The 15,144-nt window shown below is 32.9% G+C and overlaps 3 protein-coding genes across 4 annotated transcripts in view; all 3 read right to left on the bottom strand.

Moving 5' to 3' along the window:
* Positions 1 to 33: 33 nt before the first annotated feature.
* LOC101501269 (legumin J-like) lies at positions 34 to 1,925 on the bottom strand. The gene is made up of 2 exons (XM_004495043.4): positions 665 to 1,925; positions 34 to 572 (listed from the first exon to the last, which is right to left on the bottom strand). The coding sequence occupies exons 1-2, from the start codon at positions 1,886 to 1,888 to the stop codon at positions 198 to 200; spliced, it is 1,599 nt and encodes a 532-aa protein (XP_004495100.1). The 5' UTR covers positions 1,889 to 1,925; the 3' UTR covers positions 34 to 197.
* Positions 1,926 to 3,767: 1,842 nt separating this feature from the next.
* LOC101500944 (patellin-4-like) lies at positions 3,768 to 6,095 on the bottom strand. Its single transcript, XM_004495042.4, has 5 exons — positions 5,643 to 6,095; positions 4,982 to 5,562; positions 4,771 to 4,895; positions 4,519 to 4,660; positions 3,768 to 4,068 (listed from the first exon to the last, which is right to left on the bottom strand). Exons 1-5 carry the CDS (start codon positions 5,872 to 5,874, stop codon positions 3,805 to 3,807), a joined length of 1,344 nt encoding a protein of 447 aa, XP_004495099.1. The 5' UTR covers positions 5,875 to 6,095; the 3' UTR covers positions 3,768 to 3,804.
* A 1,546-nt stretch (positions 6,096 to 7,641) lies between these two features.
* LOC101500421 (structural maintenance of chromosomes protein 1) overlaps positions 7,642 to 15,144 on the bottom strand; it is a 16,923-nt gene continuing 9,420 nt past the window's right edge. For both annotated transcript variants that reach the window (XM_073366977.1, XM_073366978.1), the window contains 11 exons: positions 14,953 to 15,063; positions 14,582 to 14,689; positions 14,356 to 14,495; positions 12,839 to 12,928; positions 12,550 to 12,758; positions 10,919 to 11,088; positions 10,560 to 10,669; positions 10,101 to 10,477; positions 8,661 to 8,912; positions 8,142 to 8,369; positions 7,642 to 7,991 (listed from right to left, as the gene is read on the bottom strand). In XM_073366977.1, the coding sequence (XP_073223078.1) occupies positions 7,943 to 7,991; positions 8,142 to 8,369; positions 8,661 to 8,912; positions 10,101 to 10,477; positions 10,560 to 10,669; positions 10,919 to 11,088; positions 12,550 to 12,758; positions 12,839 to 12,928; positions 14,356 to 14,495; positions 14,582 to 14,689; positions 14,953 to 15,063 (1,844 nt within the window). In that variant the 3' untranslated portion in view covers positions 7,642 to 7,942. The remainder of the gene's footprint in view (positions 7,992 to 8,141; positions 8,370 to 8,660; positions 8,913 to 10,100; positions 10,478 to 10,559; positions 10,670 to 10,918; positions 11,089 to 12,549; positions 12,759 to 12,838; positions 12,929 to 14,355; positions 14,496 to 14,581; positions 14,690 to 14,952; positions 15,064 to 15,144) is intronic.

The following is a 15,144-nucleotide window of genomic DNA, read 5'->3' as shown; positions in this document are numbered from 1 at the left end:
CGTCGTATAAAAGACAATTTCCATAAAAGGGAATTAAAGATAGAAAGGACATAGTTTATTATTTTATTCCCTTTACCGGAACTGAAGTTGTTGACTACAGTACATCCAAAACTTATATTTTAGTATTATTATTATTATTATTATTTGAATACAAGATGACCGGCCAAGTCATGATTGCATTGTATAGCATAATTTGATTATGCATGAGCATGAGACCGAGGTTGAACCAAAGGGCCACGGTTTCCACTAAACTTTATTTTAGTGACTTCATTCTGACGTAGGCCAAAAGCATTTGCAAGTACTTGTGCAGGAGTGGCTCTGAACACCTGCTTCACGTTACTAACTGCAGCTCTATCGTTTGTTTTGAATACCACATATTCAAATCCTTCTTCATTCCCTGCTTGTTCTGCCACCACGAAATTTTGTGGCACCACCAACATCTGTCCTTTTCTCACATTGTCGTCGAACACTGCTTTTCCTTCACAGTTCACTATCCTCACTTTTCCTTCTCCTCTTACCACGTACATCAGGCTGTTGGCGTTCATATTCCAATGTGGAGCATTTATACCATTCTGCATTTCATTCATTCATTCATTCATTAGTACTTCATTATTATATTCATTTCATTACTATTACCTTTACATTATCAAATATATAATCATACCCTGTAGAGGAGGACATATTCTGCACTCAGACGTAAGTAACTCAGGATTGGGAGGGTTAAACTGTTGACGGTGCTGATTCTTCCCGCACGTGGATTGTATAGATCTGCACGTGCTGGCCGAATTATGTTCTCGCGAATCCTTGCACTGCAAATTGTTTCTTCCAACCCATTCTTCCTTCCCTTTCCTCTGCAGCTTCTTTTCTTGCATATTTTCTCTTCTTCTTCTTCTTCCTCTTCCTTATGTTCCCTTCTATGTGATCCTTGTTTCTCTTCTTCGCGGTATTTTCTCCACTTTTGACGACTCTCATGGCTGTGGGATTCATCTTCATCATCATCTTCTTCTTCCTCCCTTTGACTGTGTCCTTGCTCTTGTTCGTCCTCGTCTTCGTCTTCATCTTCTTCATCCTGCAAGTCGGGGCTGATAATGCGGAGACCACCTTCCACTCTGACAATTTGAGCCCTTTGGTCGCGTGGAGATTGAAGTTTCTTAGCAGTATCCTCGTCGGTGTTGAGCGCCTGTGCTAAAAACTCAGAGCTAAAGCCACTCAAGACGCTGTTACCTTCATTTTGCTCCTCTTGTTGGTTTTTCCCTCCCTTACGTCCACCAGGGAAAGGCAAACTGTGTCTCTTTTGTTGTTGTTGTTGTTGTTGAGTCTCTGGGAACTCAACCTCTGGATTCCCTCCAAGGTAGAATACTCTGGGGGTTGAATCAAGCTGGTTTGCAAAATTGGAAGTGTCAAGAAGAGTGATGGCAACAACAGGTTCATCACCGTTGTTATAGCTCCAGTAAGGAATTCCAGGTGGAATTGCAATTATATCACCTTTAGAGAATCGCCGAATCTTCTGGTGATTGTCGAAATGTTGTCGTTGCTCTTCAAAAGTCGTTGGACAACCAGGAATTGAAAGTCCTAAAACACCCTTTCCTTGGACGATGAAAATCAACTGAGGAGAGGGTGAGAAGGAAGGTATGTGAAGGCCATTAGGGTCAATGGTGCGTCTGATAAGAGACACACCTGCGCATTGTAGCTCAGGGTGATTGGGGTTCCATGTTTCAGTGAGACCAGCTTCTGATTCAACACGGTGGTCTGGTTCTAATGCGTTGATACTGTCCAGCTGGCATTGGTTGAACCTGTCAAATTCTTCAGAGCGAGTGGCTAAACACGCGCTCGTGAAGAGCAAGAAGCAAAGAGAAAGTGAAGATAGATAGGAGTTGCTTCTTCTCATTGTGAATATTGTTGAATGTGTGATGAAGTGATGAAGTGGTGGTGTGGTTATTTATAGGAGGGTGTGGAGAGTGAGAAGGGACACGTCACTTAATGTGTGTTGATGAGTTGATGACATTCTTCAACATGCATGTCTTTGCAATTCTTAATTTCGAACACATAATATGGATGATGATAGTGTATATCCAAACACACACAGAATGAATATTTGTTTGTCTATTGTTAAATGAATCACTCCAAATTATTATCGCTTCGGATGGTCCCATGTAGTTCTCACTCTCGACTCTCTGCATACAAATCCGCTTTGTATACGCTTCCGACACCTCATTAATTGTGTCCAAAAATCTAATCTTTTTTAATCAGAAGTAACACTGCCGAAGGTGATTATAGCTGGATAATACAAAGCATCTTAATAAGCAGGTAACACTCCTGAAGGTGATTTATGAGCTTTTTTTTTTAATACCCCAATTTAAAAAAAGAAATATCAATATACTTTCTTTTTTGAAAATTATATATTAAATTATTTTTTTTTTACTAATTAGTTAGAAATCGTCATTTGCAAATACGACATTTTTAAGGAATTTTTTTATATATATATTTTTGTCTAAATCTCCTTTTGAAATGGTGACTTTCTGAAGATACATAGAAGTCGCATTTTAGAATGACGACTTTCTAAAACACATAAAAAATAAAAACAAAAATCCTTAAGAAAGTCGTCATTGCAAACTCGGACTTCCTTTAGGAAGTCGCCTTTACAAATAGCGACTTCTAACTAAGTCAAAAAAAAGGGGCGGTTTAGTATATAATTTTCGAAACTGAGTATATTGGTAATTTTTGTTTAAAATTGAGAGAAGGAAATGTGGATTTAAAAAAAAAATTAATGCATTGGCTAATATATATTGTTACTGACTACACATCAAAATGTTACAGCGGCATAAAACAAAATAATTTTAAAATTTCTTCTCAAAGAAATACTTAATTTGTAGAAAAACACGCAGTAGGGTAAATAGTTATTAAGTTAGGCAACTTCTCACTTTTATGTAAGTTTTATATTTGATCATTCAGTTAAAATTTATATTCACACATTTGAGATATCGGTAATCATTGGATTAAAATTTAACAATATTAAAATTTAGTATTTTGAATTATAAAATAATAATTAAAATTTATATATTTTTTATCATTTAACCTTTGATCGAATGATCACTGATATCTTAAATGTACAAATACAAAATCTTTTGATTATGTAAAATATATACAGAACAATAATTAATGTCTTGAATGCACAAATACAGAATCAGAATCCTCTTACAGTAGAGAATTAGAGTTCATCGATTTTAAGTTAATTTTTAGATAACCATATCCCACTATATTTCGAAGAATCAGATTCATATGCAAGCTTCATATAAAAAGGTTATACAGGTAACTTTTTTTTAGTGACCAAATTTTATGTATTGTTAATAGTTGGTGTATTGTTTTTCTTCTTGATACATCCTTAACTACTTGGAAAAGCAAGAAACGGTGTTTTGTTTGGTGGCAAATAACATTAAAAACTATACATTATCTTATAAATAAATGAAAATTCAAACTTGTTGGTTTTGGTACGTTGCATTAAACACTTGTTGAACACTTGGCCATAAAATAAAATCATTGAGCTATAACATTAAAAGAATTCTATTCCATTAATTCATGGCTTTGAGGTTCACATGTTAAAAACACAAAAAACATTAAAAACATGTGGATTTATAAACAATCAATTGTAGCCATCATTAACTACCTTATGAATTTTTTAGCAGCAAGTCATAAAATGGGTTTATTCTGCCAGAAATTTCAAGCTGGTAGCTTCTGGCCTACTGAGTGCAAAAGAATAATAAATATACAAACAATATCTTCAAATTAAATGGAGAAACCATTTTGTTATGATAGTAATATGAACATAGGAACAGTGGTTCTAGTTTTTGATCTATAATACATTCTCTTCTTCTTGTAATTACCATTCTCAACTGTTAATAATATCTTCCCTGGTTCACTGATGTAAAAAGAGTTTCTAGTACTGTCACCGACAATGTTTTGGTTTTGTAGTAATATAGTGTATGAGCCTTCATCATCTGGAATGAACTCTTCTTTGTAAGACACATCCCATCCAACCACAGTTACATCCCACATTATTGTCACTCCACTCTAGACACATCAAGAAATCAAATCAGAACAAAGAAAAATTCAACATAATAAAATAAATAACAAAACTTTATAGTATATAATGAATTTGATCTATGCAAATATACCTTCTTTTTTTTCTTTTAGTCTATGTAGTTTTTGTTTTGCAAATATATACCACATTTAATTTTTTGTCATTGTTGTTTTGTTTTAATTTCTACAAAATTTATTTATATTGAAATTGATATTTATAATAGATGAGTAATATTTATTTTAGTCCTTATATAACATTTATATTGGAGGGACTAAATAACATATTCTTCATATTACAAGAATCAATTTTAATATGAAAAAATATTATAGAAATTTAAATGTGATATATACAAAAAAAAATTAGGGGACTAAAAGAAAAAAAACATTAAATGAGTATTTAAACCAAAAGAAAAATATCGATCAAAATATCATGTTGAGCACCTCATTAACTGGAAATTCAACTGTAGAAACAGAATTTGCTTTGATTTTAAGCTCCAAAACCTTATCATCAGGGGAAAAATCTTGGTCACCATTCCTCCTTAGACCACCATATTCAGCTGGAAGATGTTCTGGGGCTATATACCTTGTGACAAATCATATTGTTAACTAAAGTTTAATGATGAAAAATCATAATGTTAGCTTAAGTTTAATGATGACAAATCATAATTTTATGTTAATAATAAGCACACTCACTTGAGAAGAATTTGTGTAACCTTTTGTGGTCTTGCCAAGATGAACTTCTTTTTATTTCTCTGGTTCATAAACCTTGAGAATAAAACTTGTGAAGTGTAGAACCAAAATGGTGCATTTACTACAATCTGCAAACATAAAAAAATTAACATTTCTGTAATTTCATTTTTGATAAAAATTCCAAACTTTTAACTGTATTATGACATATACTAACATTTTTGTAAACAATCTCAGGATAATAATTCTGAAACAATATAAGAGCCTTTTTGCTGAGTGCACTAAGCTCTTTCATTCCTTGAATTGGTGAATTCTTTAAATCAAAAACCTGAATAGTTGAATCAACCCCTCCTCTAAAACACAACTTTTTAACAGCAATTTCCATCAACTGAATTCTCCACCTCAAAAAAAGTTCACATTTCTCTTGTGTTCCAAATGTCTTCTTATACAAAACCTTGTCTTTGAAAACCTCAAAAAGATGGTAACAAACAGGTCTTCCTTCCTTATCCCTACTATCCAAAATTCCAGAATTTTCAAAATCAGAACCCAAATCTTCATCAAGAATTTTATCAACATTATTTTTAATTCTCCAAACCATAGTCTTCTGTAACATATCAAATGCATCATTAACCTTATAATCTTTAGCCTTTAAGAATTTCATCAAAACAACATCAGTACCTTCATGTGCCTTACTTGGTAACAAAGGTACACCCCATAATGTAACATCTCTAATATCTTCCTTTGTAAATGCTATTTTTTCTCCTTGTTGTTCTAACAAATAGTTTCCAAGAATTGCACCTTCGACTTTGCATCGAAATTCCAACAATGATTTCTTTATCTTGAGTTTAATTTCAGCAGATAGTTTCCAAGAATTGCACCTTCGACTTTGCATCGAAATTCCAACAATGATTTCTTTATCTTGAGTTTAATTCCAGCAGGACTTGGTGTTTCAATAACCCCATCATTATTATCTTCCACCACCAATTCTTGTTCTTGATCCTCATTGAGACTTTTTTCATCATTTTCAATGAAAACTAAAGGGGTATCATTAATATTATAATTGTTCTCATTTTCATAATTATTGTTGCATTCTTCGGTAGTATCATTCATGGCCTCGCAAATTGAAATAGGAATCCTCTTCTGTGATCAGAATTTCCGGCAGCGAGCATTTGCCGGAAAAACTGGAGCATAGAAGAGGGTGGAAAGTGGAGAGGAATCAAGGAAGGTACCTTAGATGAAGAAGAAGAAAAAGAAGATGTTTGTTTTTATCAATGCCAACCAGAAATGATAATGTTGAGTGATGATGGATCACTTTCCCTCAATTGATTATTCTCAACCGTTAATTCAATGGCGCCATATATAGACACTATAGCTAATTTAATTGGTTACATTGGCCATTCATATCCTACTAGGCCAACTCTCTTCCATATATATATTGAAAGTATCTCATTTCTCTTTTTTTATTCTAAGAAATATGGTTTGAGGACACATGATATACAAGAAAAGAGTTTTTATAAAATGGCTTCAACTTTGAAATCCCTCTTTAATTATTAACTAAATTATGTGATTTGAGAGAATTGGAGTGACACATATATCATGAATTTAATTTATCTTTCTAACAAAATTAATAATTAATTGTTAATATTGATTATTTAAAAAAAATGTACATTCAAAAATTGTATGTTCTGATTATATTAATTAAATCGGTTAAAATTTCCTTGACATATCTTAAAGTAGGAAGATACATGATCTGATCTTAATTCCTAAGCAATGAATTGTGTTTGACTCATCCCATAAATAACAGAGATAATAAAATAAGGACAAATTATCAAATTTAGATTTCACGTCCCGTCTCAAATTATTTAAAGGATAAACTATTATTTTATATTATTATTGATTTAGCTTCTAAAAAAATTAGCAATCACATCATTTATATTTTAAGATTTGTAAAACAATGTTATGAGTTACTATTTTAAAATGGATTGGCAACTAGTTAACCAAGTGACTTGCAATGAGTTATTTTATGTCTAATTTTGTGCTCAAAAATAAAATATTTAAGAATTATTATCAGTCGACTCGTAGTAGGATCAACCTATTATCGTCTTTATTTGTTTCATCCTTATTCAATCTACAATTTATCAAGTTTGGTTAAATTAGAGTTTAAAAATTAACCCGATCAAATATTGAGACCGAATAAATATCACGTCAAATACGTCGTTTGTACACTAAAGAATAAAAAATTAGAAAGGGATGAAAATATTAAATGCCTTTAAAAAAATGCAACAACTCTTAGGTCACTGAAGAGCTAGAAATAAAATAACGAACATCAAATATTGTATATCTAGAAGAAAGAAGAAGATCCTTAATTTTCTCAATTGATGAATGACAAGGATGTTGAATGTTACATCCATTCGAAATAAGAGACACTACGGCGAATGAATCATACTCAATCTTAAACCTCACAAATGGGACTATTTACTGACCGCAAACTTTTATAGATACCCTCAAACCATCGCCATCGTAATTATGCAAACAATAAGTTTATACGAGGAAACAAACAAGACGCTACCCTTTAAAATATCGTTTAATAAACTATTATTTATATCATTTCAAAATTATGAAAAGTTACCGAATTCAGAAGGTAAACTTGAATTGTGTGATGTGCCACTCAAACTCAACATTATTTCATTTAAATAAATTAAAATTAAAAACAACATATATCAAGCGTCAATTAACAAAATTAGGGTTAAAAATGCATCATTTGTTAATTTAATTTTAGTTTAGATTTAAATTTAAATATGTTCAAGAATTATGATAAGATATTATTAGCATATCATAATGTATATATAGAGAGAGAGAAAGGGGAATAGAAAGTCGTTGCAGAGAGAAAAGTTTAATTAACTAAATACAATTTTACAAGCGAATATTTGGACATCTAGTCTAGCTACACAGCATTTCTAGAAGATGAAAAGGCATCTAATCATCTATACTGTGAATTAAGTCTTATTTACAATAATAATTATAAAAAAGAGCCAACTTGTAATTTAAACACGAGATTGACAAGATGGCTGATAACGAGAGAGTATATAAATTCGGACACCATTAAACAAAAAATAAATTTGCAGATCGAGCACTGTACATCGCAAGCAACTTATACAATGTATCCAATGGATGAATTTTATGACTCTCGATATTTAGTCAGATCAAATGAGAGTGTTCTCGAACAGCTGCAAAAATGAAAGAACAGTGTACAATGTATATCATGTAAACAAACTAGGTGAATAGATTAGATTTATTATGCCATCAACATATTGAAAAGAACAAGAACAAAAAGAAATACTATTTTTATATCAATGGGATGAAGTGAAGAAATTTACCCTCTTTCGGAGTCCCTGTAAACTCCAACTAACGCTTCAGCTTTGTCATAGAAACTGTCTTTCAGTGATATTACAATACTCTGAAAACCACTTCCACCATCAGCATCCTGATTAACCCTTGCTCCTTCACAAGATTTTGAACGAATAAAACCAGCAACCTTCGCAACATTCAAGTTGTCCAACGCAGCATCAACTTCATCCAATATGAAAAATGGTGAAGGCCTATAACTGAAAAATTAAGGAAGTGGGAACATTATGGACATGCAAACCAAATCGGTGAAACTGATGTAGGCAAGATGTGTCAGTATGCTACTTGGATGAACTCTTATTGTTTAAATTTAAATTTAAATAAAAAATAGTTTTAACACTTTTATTTTCATGTATAAACCTATAAAAACAGGAAACAGTAAAAACAAAGTGGACAGTTTTACAAATATAAGTAAAAAAACAGAATATATTTTCTCAAACCAAATATGCTCATATAGAAAGATAAATTAATTTTACAAGTACAAACTCTACCTATGGATAGAGAATAGCAACGCAAGCGCGGCAACAGTCTTTTCACCACCAGATAGTTGTTCCATATCGCGAAACCGCTTTGTTGGCGGCATAGCAGTGTACTTGATGCCATGTAGAAATGGATCGTCTTCATTTTCTAAATTTAGGTATGCTGTCCCACCCAGAGGATGTGTGTTGCTCTTTGTAAGTTGTTTGTAAATTTTATCTATATTATCAGATATATGGTTGAAAGCATCCATGAACAAATCATATCTGCATTCAACATATGAACATCGGACAGGTAACAAACAACAGCATATACAAATAGTTAATTATGAAAATTACATATTGTTTTCACTTTTCACCTTGTTCCTTATTTTCAATGATAGTAAAACAGCTTTCCATTGTTTTTGGTGTTTTTGGTACAAAGCTTTAAATTTAGGAATCAAAATTAAAACAATGCATCGTTTTTATAACTTAAAACTAAAAACAGGAAATTAAGAGCGAGAAGACCCATCGGCCGTTGCAAAAAAAGAGCGAGAAGACTAAGCCAACCACATATAGGGAACTATGACTTAGCCTACATCATGCCCAAGTCAAGCCAAAGCTATTTTAAAAGTCTATTACTCCAAACAGACATATAAGTAGGCTAACAAGTCAGACCAGACATTCAAAAAGGTCAAGTCAGGCCTAAAAAGCCTATGACAATTGAGCTGTAGAATTTTTACGGGTCAAACCTACTTATGCGAAATCTTGCCCGACTCAACCTATTCACACCATACAGAAAATAAACACAGAACAATAAATAAACAAAAATTGTTACAGTTGTTACTCGTTAAAAGATAATATAGTTGCCCTGTAGAGGTATTACAACGCCAGCACTGCCACAGGCTGCTATTTCATGTATGTCACCATCACAATTTCATGGTTTGGCTTTAGGCTATTCTGGGAGTTTGGAGGGAAAGGGAGGGAGGGTTTTGGGGATAAAGGAAGAAGTAAAGGGAATCGGAATAATAAATAATCACCCCACCTTGCATGAGAATTTATTTTTCTTCATTGGACTGTATAACCTATGGGTTACTAAAATTTATTTTTCGGCGGATTTTGAATAAATTTTCAAATTCATTAATTCTCTCGATAATATTCTCAAAACAAAAAGAATATTACTCATAAGTATTTTCATCTAATTCACTTCAAAAACACTCCCAAAAAAGTGAGGCCTTCCTCTGTGTTTCTGTTCCTCTCATTCCCTCTAACGCCATCTCCTCCTTTTCACTCCTAACTCTCAAACAAAGCCTTAGTTAGCACAGTCACATTACAATATTAAAGCCACACTAGCATCTGGAATGCACGAGGAAGCAACGGAGTTGAGAACCCAAAATCATATACGCTCCAAACTATTGGCATGCACTAATCTTATAAATATGACAAGTAATGACAAATTGAAAAAGAAAATTGTACCTCTTCTGCTTAACTGCGTTGAATCTATCTGCTTTTTCCTTCTCTTCCTTCCTGACAGCTTCAGCCTCTTCAGTTACAGCTCTTTCTTTTTCAAGCAGAGCCTCATACTGGTCCAATGCCTTCAAATTTGGGGCTGTTCTTTCAATCTCTGACATCAATGCATCCATTTTTTGCTTAAAGTCTACCTCTATTTTATCCCTGTCAGAGTGCCTCCTATCTTTTAGTGTCCTACTGAGCTTATCAAAGTCAAAAACTGGGCCTGGTGTTGAGCTACCAGTATCCATAGGATCTGATATGATTGGAAGACTAATCTGCTCTAGTTCACACTTCTCTATTATTTCTTGCTTTTGCCCAATTAACTGCTCAATCTGTGCCTCCTGTAACGACACTAAAGATGTTGTTGGCTATCTATGCATTGTGCATGAAATTACACAAGAAAATAAATTTTTCCCATCTAACCTTTGAGTTTATCAGACGATTAAGTTTTGATAAGTTTGTTGTGGCTGCAGAAGCCCTCTTCTTCCATTCCTGGATTTCCTTTTCACAATCCTCTGACTTTGATTTCCACTCTACAAGGGCAGAAGGAGAACATAGAAACCATAAAACTCTCATGACAAATCATAAACAACAAATTGAATTGGTGGTTGGTCTGCTTCGGTCAAGATCAACCAAATTGTGTTCCCATTTATTTCAAATGGTAAACAGCAAAGTACTATGCAGATAACCAATCTGTCACCACAATAACATCTTCAACCCCAAAGTGAAAAAGAGTGCAATGAAATACAATGATGAGACAGTTTTTTATCTTTATAATATACCTTTAGCTTCATCCTTCAACTGATTTATCTCTTCAGTAGCATTCTCCGCTGCTAACTTTGCTTCAGCCTCTTTGTTTTGTACCCGTTTTAAATCATTCTCTAAAGCACTTACAGAAGATTCCAATTCTTGAATTCGTGAACTCATGTCCCGATTTTGCTCATACTCCAACCTGCAAAATAATTTCAACAAAGAATATTAATAAATGAATGCATAAATTAATTTAAGAATAATTAACTAATATGGCAAATAAAACTGAAAATTGGACCCGAAATATTTCTTTTCTTTTATTTTGATTTTTCCCATCATCAATTCTCTAAGATAATTGAAAACCATCTGAACATAAAAGGAGATGCATTATAAGAAACTTTTGGCATGTAAGAGCCCTGTATACTCAATAGGGACAATATTCCATATCACATAACAAAAAGCTTCAGTTGAATTACTAATGTTGATGCAGTACAGCAGAATTTACTCTTTGCTTCAACATAATGGAATCCCTGATTGAGTGCCCATGGACTGGCCAACAGTCATCAGGTTCTAAGTCATCTGCGGTATAGTCGGTACAGGATATGGGTATGCAGTTTCCTGCCTACTAATAATTGGTTGGATTCATGAGTTAAAAATTAGAAGACACTATTAAGTATGTTACTAACAAATTGTTTTTTCTAATAAAAGACTACATAAATAAAACGATAAAAAATATCATTATGAAAAATGAAATGGCTGTACATTTTAGTTTTTTCAATTTCATCGTATAGAATGAAAATAAAAAAGTTAAGAGACATGAAAAGTATTGTCTATCCAGTGGATGAGCTGGGACCCCCAAAGGAGTTTGAGAATGTGGTCCAGGGTTCAAACTCGTGCTACTTAACATTTGCCTATCCAAAAATAAATAAATCAGTTCATTTTTTTTTTTGCAGAAACAACCATTAGTCTGCTTTCTCTAAGCCTCTTGATAGTTTCAACCACAACTGATACTACTAGCAAATTTAATTCTCCTATATCAACCTGAGGTTTCACAACACGTAGTCTTCCGCATCCTTCTTTTTTACTATCTTTCTTGTTTTAAAACTGGTGACCTCTGCAAATTCAATGAGAACATACGAGAACCAAAATCACAGAAAGTACCAATCCACCGCACCAACCCATAATAAGGCTTGTGTCATTGTACAAATCTAAAATTTACTAATTTGAAATAGACCCTAATAATAAAAATAGGTATTAAATTGACAATTCCATACCAGCCATCCAATTAAATGGGAACTAATAACAATCATACAGCTCTAGAATTCTATGCATTATCCGAAAATTAGTTTTTTTATCCCCAAAATAATATAGCAATTAGTGTCAAAAAGTGGAAAAAATTCACAGCTCAGCATCCTAGACTTGGTAGAACTTAATAACTGTCGTAGTTTTCTTCTTTTGCTTCCAAAGATTTTATTCTCCAATTTGACACGAGTTTAATGCTGAACTAGTTGGTTTTAAAATACACAGCAAGCAAAGCACATGCATGTAAGTTCCTTGCAAGCTCACAAATGCATTCAAGCATGATGTATTAATAATTATGCAAGTTGCTTTTAAACAATTACAAGAATTATGATTAGAAAAAATAAAGGAAGAAGGAACGCACTGATATTTTAATTTAGAAAGTTGGCTACTCAGGTTTAGCCTCTCCTCTGCTACATTTTGAGCATCCTTGAGTTGATTTTCTTCATACTCGCGAATGTTTGCAACCCCAACTGACTTGCTGAAGTCTTTGTATATCCGATCAGTGATTTCATTTATCCTCTTTTCAAGCTTACGTAATTCCGCATTCCTCTTTTCAACAGCATCTCTTAACTGCAGTGCATAAACAATAAGTAACAAGTTCGGTATGAAATATTATTACTATTTATAAACAAAGGAATTGTCAATGTAACCTTCTTCAGTTCTGGACTAATACGTTTAATTTCTTCTTTGATGGTCTCCTTTTCATGGCTCAAATTTAAAAGTTTGTCTTCAATGCTTCGCTGGCAAAAGGTAAAAGCAAAAAGAATTCAAGTATTCCACATAGAACAGAAGACAGAAAGTTACCAACGTAGAAAAGGTTCTCCTATCCATTCCCAGACAAAACTAGAATTTATTCTATTACAAATGCCAACAAATATACTTGAGGTGCTAGAGTAAGAGTTTAGCCTTGTAACCTAAAAGTACCGAGTTCAGATCCCCTCGGAGTCAGTTGTAAATTGGCCATTAGTGCCACTTTGAATAGTAGCATAATACCAAATCAAGTCATACATTCATCAGTAGAAGTTCTCCTAGGTAAGTGAAGATGGAGGATGAATGTAGAAAAAAACTCCCTGTGCTGTTCAGTATTAAGATCTAAATATGGGGAGATTAAGAATAATTTCAATGGTCAATCTGGGAAGATTTCTAGATGGTGGTCGGATATATGCATTTTTAATATTCTTTATTCTAAATTCTCAATTACTAACCTTCACTCACTTAGATGCTAACATACACCCTCTATAACTGACTCTAAACACAGTTACAACAATGTTTTGTGATCCGAAAACTTTATATTTTATCACTTTAATTTATATATAAAAATAAAAATAAAAAAAACTACTTATTTGATTAAGAACGAGGTTAATTTAGCTGTGACGGTTTATTGATTCCATAACTTAATTTAGGACACCTAAGATGTGAGAATTTAGTGATCCTAAAATGTAGTATTTAACAGTTAACACAATAATTATTAAAAAAATCATTAAGACGGTTAATCAAGTTATGACAGCCAATGTGTATGAATATAGTTAATGGTTAACCTTGTTCTTTTATATCAAAATATTGAACATTGTAAGCATCCAAAATGATTTATTAGTTCCTTGGTTTGGATTGAGTTCACATATCATATCAACAACATAAAAACAATTAATCACCAAAAAAACATAAAAACGATTCCTTAAAACCAGTACAGATATTGACTACTTTCATAATTGTGTTTTGATATAAGCTGAATCACATTTGCATAGACATACAAAGAAATGCAACATGTAAAGTAAATCTAGTTAGAGACAATTATAAAAAGAGCTCAAACCTAACTCGATTTAAGCTTTCCACAACAGTTGTATTTTTCAAAAGCCTTAAATTCTAAATAATGAAATTAAACCCAATACAACTTATAGCGATTTAAAATCTGTTTTGATAAACTCACATAATAAAGAGGGTCAAATTGTCATACAAACCACATCATCAACTGATTGTGATGCACATACATAGGAAGCACATCAGCACATTATAGGAACAAAGAAACAGAGGAATGAATCCACAAAATAAATTAACTAAGCTTTGTATGGTTGGCTGTATCACAAAAATCCTTCAAAGGTTGGCATCTTGAAGGCCAGAACAATTGACAATTTTGATAAGGAGAAAATGGTTAAAATCATAGAGTTACCTTTTCAATCTCCGCATATTGAACTTTCTTCTCAAGTCCGCTAATTTTTCCCTCTGCTTCAGACTCTTTAAGGCGCATATCTCTTATTGATCCTAGCTCTTCCAACTCCGATTCATACTGCTCTTTCTTCTTAACAGATGCTGAAAAACAGAATGTTTATTTCAAGAGCCAATACTTTGACCTAAATTTTAAAATAAAATAAAAATTCAAAGAATTTAATAAATACCTTCATATTTCTTGTCATCCCACTGTTTTGACCTCGCTTCCATTCCACCACTAGTGCCACCAGTCATTGTGCCAGATTTCGTCAGCAGAATTCCGTCCACAGTTACAACTAATCAAATTACATATGGAAATGTTTACTATGTAACATTCGGGCAAGTTTCAACACACCAGGAATGCAATACATGCATTTTAACTTGTAAGTACATGGTAGACATTCTAAATTTGACTGCCAAAAAGGAAAGCATAACAAGAAGCCAGAGGGAAAAATATACCGCAAATCAAAAAGGAAAAGTACCCAATTTAAGTAATAATGACATGGTTCAGCATAACATGATACAAAACTAGAAGATAATATCAAGAAGGTATTGTTACCTTTAAACCTCTCACCACTCCAGCTTAAAATTTTGGCTTCCTCAAGATCTTCACAAACAAGAGTATTCCCAACAGCAAAGAGAATTGCCTTCTCCAAGGAGGGATCAAACTTGCGCTAGTTAAGTTCAAAAGCTTAAAACACTTTTCAGTTCATTAGAGGCATATAAATAAGTTAAAACTTCATGATGAAGT

The sequence above is a fragment of the Cicer arietinum genome, chromosome 4 (assembly GCF_000331145.2).
Source record: "Cicer arietinum cultivar CDC Frontier isolate Library 1 chromosome 4, Cicar.CDCFrontier_v2.0, whole genome shotgun sequence".
NCBI classification, from domain to species: Eukaryota; Viridiplantae; Streptophyta; class Magnoliopsida; order Fabales; family Fabaceae; genus Cicer; species Cicer arietinum.
This window is presented reverse-complemented; position numbering and strand designations above follow the sequence as displayed.

What these genes read in the sequence shown, in the direction of transcription:
- LOC101501269 (XM_004495043.4), bottom strand. Translation starts at nt 1,888, where the DNA reads ATGAGAAGAAGCAACTCCTATCTATCTTCACTTTCTCTTTGCTTCTTG. An exon ending in AATATGTCCTCCTCTACAGG is followed by an intron (nt 573 to 664) that starts GTATGATTATAT and finishes AATGAAATGCAG; the next exon opens with AATGGTATAAATGCTCCACA.
- LOC101500944 (XM_004495042.4), bottom strand. Translation starts at nt 5,874, where the DNA reads ATGAATGATACTACCGAAGAATGCAACAATAATTATGAAAATGAGAAC. An exon ending in ATTTCGATGCAAAGTCGAAG is followed by an intron (nt 5,563 to 5,642) that starts GTGCAATTCTTG and finishes GCAAAGTCGAAG; the next exon opens with GTGCAATTCTTGGAAACTAT. An exon ending in CTGAGATTGTTTACAAAAAT is followed by an intron (nt 4,896 to 4,981) that starts GTTAGTATATGT and finishes TTATGTTTGCAG; the next exon opens with ATTGTAGTAAATGCACCATT.